At 35.1% G+C, this 13,754-nt stretch overlaps 1 protein-coding gene across 4 annotated transcripts in view; it reads left to right on the plus strand.

Annotated features, from left to right (window-relative positions):
- PPP1R12A (protein phosphatase 1 regulatory subunit 12A) overlaps positions 1 to 13,754 on the plus strand; it is a 121,958-nt gene that overhangs the window by 68,219 nt on the left and 39,985 nt on the right. For all 4 annotated transcript variants that reach the window (XM_055808595.1, XM_055808596.1, XM_055808597.1 and 1 more), the window contains 6 exons: positions 3,274 to 3,433; positions 5,329 to 5,473; positions 8,374 to 8,448; positions 8,888 to 8,976; positions 9,101 to 9,258; positions 12,449 to 12,576. In XM_055808595.1, coding sequence (XP_055664570.1) covers positions 3,274 to 3,433; positions 5,329 to 5,473; positions 8,374 to 8,448; positions 8,888 to 8,976; positions 9,101 to 9,258; positions 12,449 to 12,576 — 755 coding nt within the window. The remainder of the gene's footprint in view (positions 1 to 3,273; positions 3,434 to 5,328; positions 5,474 to 8,373; positions 8,449 to 8,887; positions 8,977 to 9,100; positions 9,259 to 12,448; positions 12,577 to 13,754) is intronic.

The following is a 13,754-nucleotide window of genomic DNA, read 5'->3' on the forward strand; positions in this document are numbered from 1 at the left end:
TAATGGAGCCATTAGTCCTCTGCAGCCATTATATCTTGTTTGGGCTTCAGAAATACAATCATTTGTGATATCGTTAGAAGTCTGTATTTGGCTTTAGTTACTTTTTCTGCAAACACATTGCTATTTTTGACATAATTCCCTGGGTCTTTAGTCGTACCTGGAAAGTATGCTTAGGCATTAACCATTTTGAACTTCTGTTCAAGGTCAGGGTTTAGGAGGAGATTTTCCCTGTTCTTCCTTTTAACAAAAGTACCTCAAAATGACCAGCTTCACACATGAACAGTTCTACAACGATAGGAATTTATGTGAGGTCACTCAGGCTGATAAGGATGCACAGTTAGACCTTGGGCATGTACAAAGGGAATGGACATAAATGTTGACTAACGTGATATGTAAACTATTTATTTGTGTAGTACTGTTTTGCAGGCAAAATTGCCGTGTAAATGGCTGTACTCTATAAAGAGTTGTTTTGCCAGGATCTCCTAATCTGCACTGCTGTGTCATTCTGAAAGGCAAGCAGGTGTGAAGGCCTAAGGAAGCTACAGTTTGCAGTAGTGCACGTATCAATATGTAGGAGCCTTCTGGAGGAACACGTGATTATTAATACATTACTGATTCAGAGTTCCTGGTTTTCATTCTTTATCTGTCAGTCATAAAGATTATTAGAGATGTAAAATCTAATCTCTGCTCCGATTTTTATTTAGTCATGGATTGTCTTGAGAGAGACAGTTTTATAAACTTTTATGTGTTTAATTTTTACCACAGCTTCTTTCAAGCAAGTACCTTTTAGCTTTTTCCTCTGCTTAGTGCTTCAACAATCTTCCTACATCTTGCAGACAGCCTCCAGATTATGAGTTTTCATGGGTTTCTGATAAAACTTAATTTTATTAATTTTTATTAAATTGCCAAGACTGAAGTGATTGGTTTAGTTAAGTGGACAAATCTAGTGGTTTGGTCAGCTGTTTAGAACACTTTGTGTATAACCTGCCTTAGTTATTTAATGAAATTTAGTAAAATTTTATATTTTCATCTGTCCTTAGCATAAACTTCACCAGATTCACTTAGTGAACAGAGTCTTTTCTCGCATTGATTTTTTTTGTGTGAGTGTGTTTTGCTTTTTGGTTGCTTGCTTTTTATAGTTTGTGGTTTTTTTTTTTAATATGTTTGTAGACAGGGAGTATCTGTTACAGTGTGAATTGACTGAAGAATAATACGCAAGAAGTGAACTCTGTTGTAGCACTTTCATATGCTACCGCAAACCAAACAAATGAAACAAATGACATGTTGTATTTCCAAAAGCACATAATAATTACTTTCCTTCTTTCTGCATTTCAGGAAATTTTGATTTGGGCATGTCATTTTCAAGGATTTTCTTGCTCTGCAATTGGGGAATTGCAGCATCTGTGAAATACTAATTCATGTGTAGCATAATAGATAAGATCAGTCTGCTATCTGCTGCCTTAAGTGTATTTCAGCAGTGCCAATATAATTGCTTTCAGTTTGCCAGTTTGTTGCTTTGGCTTTCTACTTGCCAGTGGATTGATAAGAGCTTGATGAATCTGTTTTATTACAATGTTTTACCATTTTTTTTACACAGTAGAATGATGCATTGAACTACAGACGATCATCTTTATTACCTATGTCATTTCATTTTGTGGTATTAATAATTTCTTTTAGTGAAGGCCACTTTCTCCCTTAGCTCAGTTTCTGCTGCACGGCTAAATGGGCAGCAGTCAAGTTGGATTTCGTTTGGTTTCCATTTTCTGGGGGTTCACTTGCCCTGTAAAGGACTAATAGCTCACAGTTTCTTTGAATACATTAGAGCCTGAAATGGCTGTTTATTATAAAACCTTTGAAAAATAATTAGAATGATTTGATTATGTAGAGTAGTTTTGAAAAGAGATGTTCTAGCTTTGCATAGTCTCTGTTTGAGGTCTGCTTTATATTGTGCTTCAGTTGAGCAGGGGAGTTACATGATAGAAACAAGTTTGCTAGAGAAAAACAGTTTGGGGGTGAATGAAACTTCAGCAGAAAATACTGGAAGAAAGTATAATTAGATCTGAGTTAAGGAGCATCTAAAGTAATTTACAAATCATCTTAACTTCTGTTTTATAGGCTGTAAGGACTACTGCTGAGGTTTGTGGGTTTATCTAGTAAATCAGTACCTTTTTTCTCGTTTCACTTGTTTTTATTATATCAGAGTTAATGCTTTGCTCCACAAGAAATCAAAAAGTTCAGAAGACAGAAGTGTGTATTTCCCAAGTCCCTGCATACCAGTGTCTAATATTAGACAAATCATACATACAGAATAATTTTTCTGAAAGTTGATCCACTGATTTTGTAAGAAGTCAACCGATACAATTTGTGCTCTTGATGCCCACAATTCTGAAGTCCCTTTTCATCACAAAAGTTGTCACCATTCAGTCAGTATAGATAGAGCAATGCTTGTGCATTGTTCTCTTCAAGACCCCTTTCCTGCTGTGTTCTTTAGATCACTCCATATGGTAGTAATTAAAACATGATTCAGATACATGCTTTGCTTTGCCATTCAGGGTTTGGGTGTTGCTGTTCTTTAAGCTGTTTAACTTGATGTGTATACTTGTAAATGTTATGTTGCATTTCTCCCTTTTCGTCAGTGTATGGTAATTTTTTATGAGATGTACTATAAAAAATTTTCAATGTTTTGGTTTGGTTTTTTTACCTGAGATACAAAGGGAGATTTCCAAAGTCTTGGCTGTTTAATTTGTGTTTCACAGTGATAGAAGACAAACTAGAAATTTTTTACAAAGTATAAGAAATATAGCTCCATCTTCCTTACCATCAGTGTTGAGAAGCTAGGCTGTTCCTCTTCCCTTAGCTATGTCCTCGTAAAAAAAAATTGTAGCTGTTTTCTGCTTTCTACAGATACGTTGAACCAGACTTATATTTTGGTGCTTAGAAGGTTAAAATACAATTTATCTCTTTTTTTCTAGTGATTATTACTGTGATGGTAGACATTCTTAAAATTGAAGAGCTGTTTTTAGTAGCTTTCTGGTTTTGATGGGGGAATGACTGCATTATGCATGCAAAGTGTCATGCAATAATGGATGTTTCCATAACCTCTTGGGATTAGTCTTCAAAAAAGATAGCCGTATCTAACAGTGAACATTACTCATATTGTTTAGCTGTTATTTTGTTTCACATAAACATGGTATAAGATTTATTACGTAACTGAATTAAAGTATTTGACCTAAAATATTTTGTATGCTCTTTCCCCTTCCTGATCTGAATTAGGGGTTGATATAGAGGCAGCTCGAAAAGAAGAGGAAAGAATAATGCTAAGAGACGCAAGACAGTGGCTCAACAGTGGCCATATAAATGATGTCAGGCATGCAAAATCTGGTGGTACAGCACTTCATGTAGCTGCTGCTAAGGGCTATACAGAAGTCTTAAAGTAAGTGTGATTTAAATGGAAATTTTTCATAATTGGTTGTCTGGTTGATGTAATGCTGCTTGGAATTGATAGGATTGGACACTTACGATTTTAGGGGGTTGTATCTTGGAAAATAATAAACTCTGGAACTATCTTTTCCTCAAAGGTTGATACTATATTTTTGAACACTCATAAATCATGGGGCTGTTACTTTTGTCGTTCAAAATATGAGCACAGTGTACATACTGAGCCTGAATACGAGCCTGAATACTTATGTAAAGGTTGACAAAAAACTTACACTGTTTATATGGCCAACTGTGTAAACAAGCTTAGTACCATTTTATAATGCCAGTTGGTTGATGCATATTTTCAAGACACCATATTTATTTGCATACATTAAGCAGGGTTTGTATTAGGTTTTTAGACCTAAGGAACCTAAGAATTTAATTTTGCCTTTTTGATATTGTTGAAAATCATGACTCTTGAAATTTTTCCAGGAAAGCTTCAGACTATTGGTGTCCCATAATGCACAGGTAGCTTTTCATTAGTACAATACAAATAAATACTGTAACAGAGCCTTAATTTGTTCTTCATCAAAGCTCTGCTTTTACTGAAGTAAAGCATACTTAATAATACATTGCTTTACTGTGGTTATAAATGTATTTGGCTGCTTTAACAATACTGGGAACAGTTACATATTGTAACAAGAATGAAGATGAGCACGCACCCTGACTGTGTAAGTATTGCTACCTTTAAGGTCTGCAGAGCCTTGTAATGCTTTGTCAACACAGAAATTGAATGACAGAGCTTTTTTAATCATTATAACCATTAAATCTAGTTTACTGAGTGGCAGTGCTGCTTCAATAAACCATGGTGCTTCAACATGATGAAGATAAATTATTCTGTTAGAAAATAATAACTTTGTTTTAGAATAGCATGTGTCTGTAAGGGAGTTGTATCTACAATGTTTTGGGGTTTTTTAAGCTCTCTGTTACTCTTTTTTGTAGTCCAGTCCACGTACTTTTCCTAGGATGGGGAAAAAATGTGTGTGTGCAGGCAATTTTTGTGATGGCTTCAAAATATCAAAAATGTGTGCTCTGTATAGGATGCAAGACTAAAAGACCAAGACATTGCAGCAGAGTACGTGTGAAAGTTGACTCATTGGAGGATATTAGTAGAAGTGTATTGGCTCTTGAGAAAGAGAGCCAATTTTTTGAGAAGAATACTTCACGATTATGTGGCTTTTAAAAATTATGGGCAGCGTTTCAGGGAGCTGATAGCCCTTTACACAAAACTGTTTCTCAGGTTAGGTGTCTGTTGTCACTTTGACACTCACATCAGAACCATGCTGAATTTGAGTGTTGAATGCAGGCTGAAAAGCAGCTCTTCTATTTGAGGAGCTCTGCTCTCTCTCAGAGAGCAATTGAAGCACATAAACACTAGGTTGTTATAATATCAAATGTTAATGACAGGAGGAGATACAAGTTTCAAGCAACTAATATTAGAATAGGAGGAAATTGTAATCATTTACTAGATAAGATCACTGTATCTAACAATTTTTGGCATTTTACAGCTCTCCTTTCCTTAAAACGGCATTTCTCTATTACTGCACATGTAGAGAAAAATCTCTTAACTCTATAGAAAGAATGGACTTTGAATGAAGAGCAAGTGAATAAAGAAGAAAATAGAAAAGGCTATTTTTCCTGAATTTTCCTTAAAAGTATACATACCTACTGAAGAATGAAAAGGCAAATGTTTCTGTAAAGAGATAAAATTAATCAGTTGTCAGTGGTGCAACTAAAATATGTATGATGAAAAAGGAGAAGGGATGTTATTGTAGAATAATGTTATGATTTTGTACCAATTTATTTATCCCTGTCAGTAGTGTCAAGATCTAATTCTTTAAATTTCTTTAGGCTTTTAATACAGGCTCGCTACGATGTAAATATTAAAGATTATGATGGCTGGACACCACTTCATGCTGCTGCTCACTGGGGTAAAGAAGAAGCATGTCGCATTTTAGTGGAAAACCTATGTGATATGGAGGCTGTCAACAAAGTGGTAGGATTTTTATGTAATCCTTGTCAAGATACAAAGTTCTGGTCTCTAAAGTGACTTTAGAAGCCAGGGTAAGAAAAGTGATGATAAACTGCTGTTTACTATACGTGGAGCTTTATATAATGCATGTTTTGTCAAAACAGCATGCTTGTGCTCAAAACTAAATTCTCCGATTGTCTTATTTCTAGGCCCGCTTTATGCTTAGTTCTATATTAAATTATCCATGTAATCTTTGACATGGAAATTCAAAATAGAATGGGTTTCTTGACATTTCAGAGGCACAAAATTAGTGACTTGATGGATTGCATAGAGGCTTTCATTTGGTCACTAAAGACGATGATGCCTTTGGGTAGTGTTTTAACTCTTACAATCAGCTTGTGTTGGCGTACTAAGGAGTTATCAGTATATGCTGGTTTGGGTGCACTGGAAGAAACTTGTAGGCATTTCTGGACTTCTAGACATAACTTGAATGCTTCCAAAGCTTTATTTCCTTGACTTCTATGCAAAGGCCTGCATAGCTTGCTGACTTTGCAAGATCGCGCTCCCAACAGATATAAATACAGTCATGATTCACATAGGCGTCGCAAGGATCCAGAGCTTTTCATTCAGCTGTGTAAATGCTAAAGCTCTCTTTCTTCTCTTTGCAGTATATTTTACAGATAGATTCTTACCTAGTTCCAATTTCTGTCAATATGTATATATGTAAAATACCTGCCCAACTTTTAAGATGGTTTCTTCATATAATTTTTCTATGAACTTCTTAAAATAAATTAGGGAAATATACAGATGCAGATCATGAAATAGCAAGTGTTTATTCTGTATAAGGGCCAAACTACTGCTGCTTAACATTTTTAGTCTTTGATGACTTTTTCTGCTTTAGAAATTGAAGTTCTTATAATAAAATCAAAGAAATATGGAATTAAATTTCAAATAGCTTCAACTCTGTATAATCCTTATATAACTTCTAAATATCAGCAGTATAACTGTATTTTGTATCAGGCAATCAAAAACTGATGCAATTAACTGAAGGAGGTTTATAAAGTTAACCATCGGACTTTTTACTGGGGTTGTGAATATGTGGAGGGTGGTATTGCAGAGCACTCTTTCATGAAAGTATGTTCAAATCAACCTGGGCAAGAGTAAGAATAAATAAGGTACAGAGAGTTATAAGCTGCTTTATTTGGTGTATGGGATTGTCTGTGCAAGCTAGGAAAGCTTTTCCTGTTGTGTTCTTAGGTAAGCTGGTAAGCATTTTTGCTTTGGGAGATAGGAAGATTGAAAACTCCTTTGGATTTTGTTTCAGTTGTAGGTGCTTAGCTTCTCAGAGAACTCAGGCATTATTGTTTAGGCACTTGACTTCAGGTATTAACTTTTATGGATTGGGTTCAGATACAACCTTCCAACTACAACAGTTTTTTGCAAAGTGATTTTTTTGTGGTCAAGGTAGGTTAACTCATATTTTTTGGAAATAAATCCATTTAATAGCTACCTAAAAATAGAAGGCCAGATTAAAAACTGTAGTCATAATGCAGATATAAACTTGAGATAATTTTGTTGTTTAGTTTCCAGATTAGTGCTGTTTTATACTAAATGGAATAGTTCAAATGTCAGAGGACCTCAAGCTATTTTGGGTAATGCTTCTTGAAAGATGCACGTGCTTCTATATGGTCAGAAGTTTTATGGATATGAAAACTAGTAGTTTGACAGTCCATCCTTTCTAACCAGTTAAGATAGCTTTCACAGTGTAATAAGGAATATATTTGCCTTTAGCTAACGTTTTGAGGAGCTCAAGTAAGCAGAGACAAATACGTACACCTTTAATTATCCTTATAATCTGCTGTGACCACTTTAAAAATGGCAGCTCTGTCTTTATTGCGGGTTATTGTACAGAAGTACTTACTTGACCAATCTTGTCGTGATGCTCCCAACATTTCTGTGTCCACCCAGCACGTTGATGCAGCTGCATTTATTATACCAGTGGATCTAGGACTTTGCTTAGAATCCAGCCTTCTATTTGAATGCACATTTCCAAATAGGAAACATTGTATTGCAGTATCAAAGTAAGTTAGGCTTTCTTTGTGAAACTGTGTGAGCTTCAGCCCTTCTCATCTTCAAGTAGAGATGAAGAAAGGGAATTTTTTTATATCTTTACCGATTTAAACCTTAAAGATAGAATCTCATGTCCGGTGGGTATCTGGCGTACCTGAGAATCGCAGTGACTATGTAGATGTAAGATACGGCAAGCTGAAGAAATTCCAGGTGACAGCATTACTCTGTGTTAATGAATCACATGATGGTCTGTTTATTCAAGTATGTCCAATGGAAATCATACACCGAGGGGGGACAATGGTTGTAGCAGATCTTTTCTAAAATGGATTGTAAAATGTAAAATACAGTTTTACTGTAAGAATGTTAAAGCATGACCACTTAAATTTAGTAAGTTTGCTTAAATAATTTACACTTCAAAAAAACATGCTGTATATGGTAGTCTTAAGATGGGCAGGATACTGAACTGCTCAGGATCCATCCATACAGCTGCCATTGGAATAGTTGTTTGGAACCAATATTGTGGGAATCACATTCCTTGAGTCTACTTTTTGTTGGTAGTGTTGGTTTCCTTCAAAGGACAGAAAATTCTTTTTGAAGTCTTGCTTTTATCTCCTAAAAAATGTTTGCTCATCAGCTATGGATGTTTCTGTTTCAGTTCCCCCAAAAAAGTAATATTGCAAAATCGGTTTCAACTACTGACAGACTAACAGTTTGTAATAGAGCTTGGCTTACACTTTCTAATTTTTCTCTCTGAATGTGCTCCTTACCTGCATCATCATGTGATAAGGCATCATAATCTGTTATATGTAAATTCTGCTGTACAGTTATGGTGTTTAATTCTTCCCTTTCTCCAGGGGCAGACAGCATTTGATGTGGCAGATGAAGATATTCTAGGATATTTAGAAGAATTACAAAAGAAGCAGAATCTGGTAGGCCTTTTCTATGTAAAGATGTATATCTCTGTGTGTATGTTATACTTTATTGTACACATGATTGTGGTGTACAGCTCAGAAGCATATAGATTAAAAACAAAGGTTTGATTTGGGACTTCAACTCAGGTAATGCCGCAGTCATATCAAAAGATCTTTTATGCCCTTGTGTGGTCAATTATGGTGACCCAAAATCCTTGGAAAAAAGAAGGTGCTGTTCTTCTTATCTGATGGGCATTTTATGATCTGAAGCATCAACGACGAGTAACTTGCTTGGAATAACAGTTTCAGAGATTTTAGAATTTTTAACTTGAACACATTGAAAGCTTATACACATTCTAGTGTTTGTAGTAGTTGGAGAAGATTTCTGTCCAATTGTGATTTTGTCACACTGATACCATTCAATCAATTTAACTGCATCTTTCTACATGTTTCAAAGCTTCATAGTGAAAAACGGGAAAAGAAATCTCCCCTAATTGAATCCACAGCCAACATGGATAATAATCAGACACAGAAAACATTCAAAAAGTAAGTAAACTAGGAAGAAGTATAAGCTCTTCATAAAAAAGATAACAAGCTGTCACGAAGTTCTACTTGACAAGCTTTAGTAAATTTTTTAAGTCTTAGTAAGTATTTTTCTTTTCAAACTCAGTAAGGAAACATTGATTATGGAGCAAGAAAAGAATGCATCTAGTATAGAGTCTCTGGAGCAAGAAAAAGCAGATGAGGAAGAAGAGGGAAAGAAGGATGAATCCAGTTGTTCTAGTGAAGAGGAAGAAGATGACGATTCAGAATCTGAAGCAGAGACAGGTACGTTATTTGGAGTATTGTCTGTCTTTAAGTTTTTACTTTATGAACTTATTTAATATCACATGATAGAGAGTTAAATATCTGTAAGTTTCACCTATTCTTCTGCATTGCACAAAGCTTCCAGTCATTTTAAAGCAAGTTTATATATGTTTAAAGTCAAGTCATAACAGATCAAACAGATGTCTTTACTACTTAGGTTAAAGCTATTAACAAACTTATTTGATTGCTACTTAATAATTGATACTTTTAATTCAATAGTTGGAATAATACAAGCCTTAAGCAGCATGTCAGAAAACACTGAAGTTAGAAAATCAAATCCGAAATGAAGGCTTCACAGTTTGCTTGTGGAACTGGTGCAGAGATTGAAACAGCAGAAGTGCAAACATTTGCAATTGGTTTTCCCATCCTGAAGTAATTAGCAATTAATTTGGCAGTCTTGGCTCAGGTATTCATAAAGTAATGGTGCATATATTTTCAGTGTATACTGAAATGAAAAAATACTGTTATTTTAATATTAACAGTTGCTTCATATACAACTTCATTTCAAGAGGAATGTTCTTTGAAAAGTTTGGAATTGAATGCAGATTAAAATGTTCCTTTTTACTTCTTTCTTCAGTTGAATTTGGGGGGGGGGGAGGGGGGGGGGAGGTTCTTGGAACAATTACCAGAGTTTTAAAGGAAATAGTGATGTAAGAACAGCATAGCATCTTTTTCTTTCGTATCAGAAAACAAATGTCAGGCAATCAGTCTTTAAAAACGTATGTTCAAGACTAATAAGGAATTTTAGAATTTCAGTGCAGCAATACAATACATGGACATAGATGTGATTAGAAAGATCTTGTTAATATTTTATACTTAGCTTTTTAATATAAGTAACCCTTTTCAGTGAGATGTCCATTCCCATTTTAAAATACTCTTTCCAATTTTTTCACCTGAAAAGATAAGACCATGGAGGGATTTTAGATGTAACCAATATATCATAAATATTTAATATAGGCAGATACTAAAAATAAGTTGCAACACCAAACTGTCTATTATGGCTTAATTATTTTTGTATTTTGAAGTAAACCAACATTTTAGTGTTAAGCTGGAAAAAATGTCTGTCAGGTTTTATCATTAGTCTTTCACCTTGGTATATTTGCATCCCTTATTTACAGAGACTGAGCTTTGATAAACTCAAAGTGCTTGTAGTATATAACATGTAGTAATTTCTCAGTCACTGAACTAACTGTGTCTCCTGAACTTTATGACTCTAGTAACTGTGTTCTCTTCGTTACCAGTAGATAGTTTGTGCCAGGAAAATTTGACTGTGTCACAAGAATTAATTTATGTAAACTTTGGGGTTTTTAATATCAACAAGGCTTTATCATACTTTATTTGGCAAACTAGACTTTAAGCTTTTCCCTGCAGAGCTGCATCCCTCAATTCCAAGCTTGTACTTTCCCTTTTTTCCCATTATTCAGCTTAAAGTAATTTTCTGTTGAAAAATCTTAAGAATATAAGGAGCATTCTGGTTGTAAAATATTTTAATAGTGTTCAGTATTCTGAAGTCCTGGATACTGTGATTTCTGTGTTTTCCTAAAACTTACATTCTGTTTCACTGTTTCTCTGATTATGTGAAAATACAATTTAAAAATAAACACACTTCTGCCTGTAAGACCAAGATGGGAAATATGAATATAAAGCTGGCATCTCCTAAAGGACAGCAAAACATGCTGAATTATAAAATTTTCAGCAGTTCCATTTTTTTACCTTACTTTGAGGTAGTTCAGTGTTTTTTGAAGGTTAGTCAATGTTAGCTCAGTCATGCGTACAACTATTTTCTTCTTGTCCTTGAAATAATTTTGGAATACAGTTGTGAAAAAAACATTTTTCTCCTTCCATGCTTTCACTCCTGATAATTTTTTCTATATATTTTAAAGCTGTTCTACTCATTTGCAAATTTCCAGATCTGCCTGCGTGTCATCTCAAATTATATTCTGTCTACATTGCCCTGTTGAACTTTTAATCACCATGACCTAGAAGTTTACCACCATTTTTCACTTGTGTTTAAAAAGAACTTCTCATTAAGTGCACTGTTAGTAAGCTGGTTTTTTATATTTGTATTTGTTTACTGCATAAGTAATTATTCAAAACATCTATTCAACTATGTCCATAACTAAAACAAGTGTATAATAGCAATATCATTAATGATACAATTTCCAGTCATAGATTAGTACGTTGTTGAATTTGAATGTTAGATGAGAGAACACCCCATGAAAACATTGCATACTTTCTAAATTAACTGCTCCTATGCTGCATGGGTAGTGTAGGCATAAAGGTATGTTTATAGTAGGGCCAAAACCAGTGGGGATTGAACCCCATGTTGCTCTGTACTGCACAGATGGGATGTAGCATCCCACTCCAAAGAATGTGCAATTTGGATAGGTGAAACAGAAGTGAAGCATAAGATTATGAAGCTCAAGCAAGTGCAGTGACAACCATGACATTTTCTGTATGTTTGCGTAAGTGGGGTTAAGGTACAGAGAGAAGGGACAGAGGAAGAAATATGCACAGGAAGAACAAAGCGGAAGAGGGTACAGTAGGTAGGCAATGAAACTTAGGTAGGAAAAACAAGGGACAAAATAGAAAGTCAGACCTCTGAAAGGCAAGTAAATGCCTCAGCTCTCATTCTAATGACCAGAATCCCTGGCTGGGTTCTCTGCGCAGTTAAATTTTTTCTTTGCACTCAACATACACAGTTATTTGAAAATAAATGTTTTATGTGGAATTAGCATCTTCTGTAGTTCAAATTGACTGTTAATTGCGAACATACCTCCTACTGTTAAATCTTTATGGTCATTAGCATTCTACTAAAATACAGGCTGTTTGGGGAGGCTGTGGAATCTGTCTGTAGAGGTTTTCAAGGCCTGACTCATCAAAGCCCTGAGAAACCCGGTCTGTATGCAATATTGACCCTGCTTTGAGCAGGAAAAAAATGTTATGTGCCTGACTGTTACAGAAAAAAGATGGACCTAACTTATACAGATTGGGAGTGAGATGGGAAAACAAAAACTGAGAAACAAATAATAAAATGCTGTTTGGAAAGGTAACTGTCAAGTTTCTTCAAAAGAAATTCAATTCTATGTTGTAAAAGTGAGGAAATTTTGAATTAAAAAATTAAAACCATGATCTTACACATATTTTGCAGATAAGACCAAAACCTTGGCAGCTGTAACTAATAATGCGAATACCACAAGTATGCAGTCAGCATCAGTAGCTGTGACCACACCTTCAGTAGCCAGTGGCCAAGGGGCACCTACATCACCTGTTAAAAAGGTAAAATAAAATACCTTTGTTTGTATGCTTACACAGAAGAATAGAATTCTAAAATTACATTTTTTGGTTTTTGTATAAAAACTGGATTGGGTTATCCAGTGAATTGATGAAAATATGGACAGTTTCCTAAAATATTTTGGGGTTTTGCAGAAGCTATGTTCAATGTTTTTAAATTTTGAATTATTTTGATCCTAAACAGGGATCTAAAATACAGAACTATGAAATATCTCAACATAAGTCCTTTCAAAAAAACAAAAATCTGTTGCACAGTGAGTGGAGTTCTTGTTTTTCTGAAGCTAAACTTCATCTTTTGAAAGTCTTTGCTGTGCCAGACTCCCCCAAAATTTATAGAAACTACAGTTCTAGTGTCTCTTTTTGCCTATATTTGTGATGTACTTAAGGCAAGGGAGGCAGTCCTAACTAAGGTACTTTCAGGAGTCCTTGGAAGCATTCATCTGGTGCTTAGGCACAGAAGTTGAAAATGACACCTGAAATAAGTAGAAGTCCCAACCGTGATTTCAGTATTGTTAGGACCTCATGGAAGAGCTGAAGAATTGGGACACATACTTTATTCAATGAACAGCTCAAAAACACATCTAGCAAAGCCATATTTTGTGCAGGAAGCTTTTTACAGCTTGATGTGAGAAGTTAATGGGAATTTATTTCAGTTTTGCTTGTCAGAGGGAAGATATGTATGCCTGAAGACAAAAAATTACAGTAGATGATAATACATAGTCAGAAGGTGGTATACAAGTTAAACTTTTTAAGGTATCAAAGAAACTGGGTAGTAAGCCATTAAGGCATTTGCCTATCATTACAACTGTTCTATACACATCATAATCAAAGCGTAACCCTCTACTGATGCTTCTGAAAAGGGTCTTGAGGAGAAATGGCAGTCATGATGTACCGAAGCCACAGCAGAGAGAGATGTACTGCTGTGTATATTATGTATTGTATTTAGCTCCAGGGAGCATACTGGAGTCCTATTTTCATATTCTCAATAGAAACTACTGATGATTCATCTTACAAAGTATACTTTAGTGTAACGGATGCAGGGAATATATTGCCCAACTGCATCATACTATGTAATACTGTACAGTAGGGTTGGGCCAACCTTTCTGATCCCAAGCACTGCTTTACAAAAATGATTGTGGCTGATGTCCACAAGTTTTATCTCA

The sequence above is a fragment of the Falco peregrinus genome, chromosome 6 (genome assembly GCF_023634155.1).
Source record: "Falco peregrinus isolate bFalPer1 chromosome 6, bFalPer1.pri, whole genome shotgun sequence".
Lineage (NCBI taxonomy): Eukaryota > Metazoa > Chordata > Aves > Falconiformes > Falconidae > Falco > Falco peregrinus.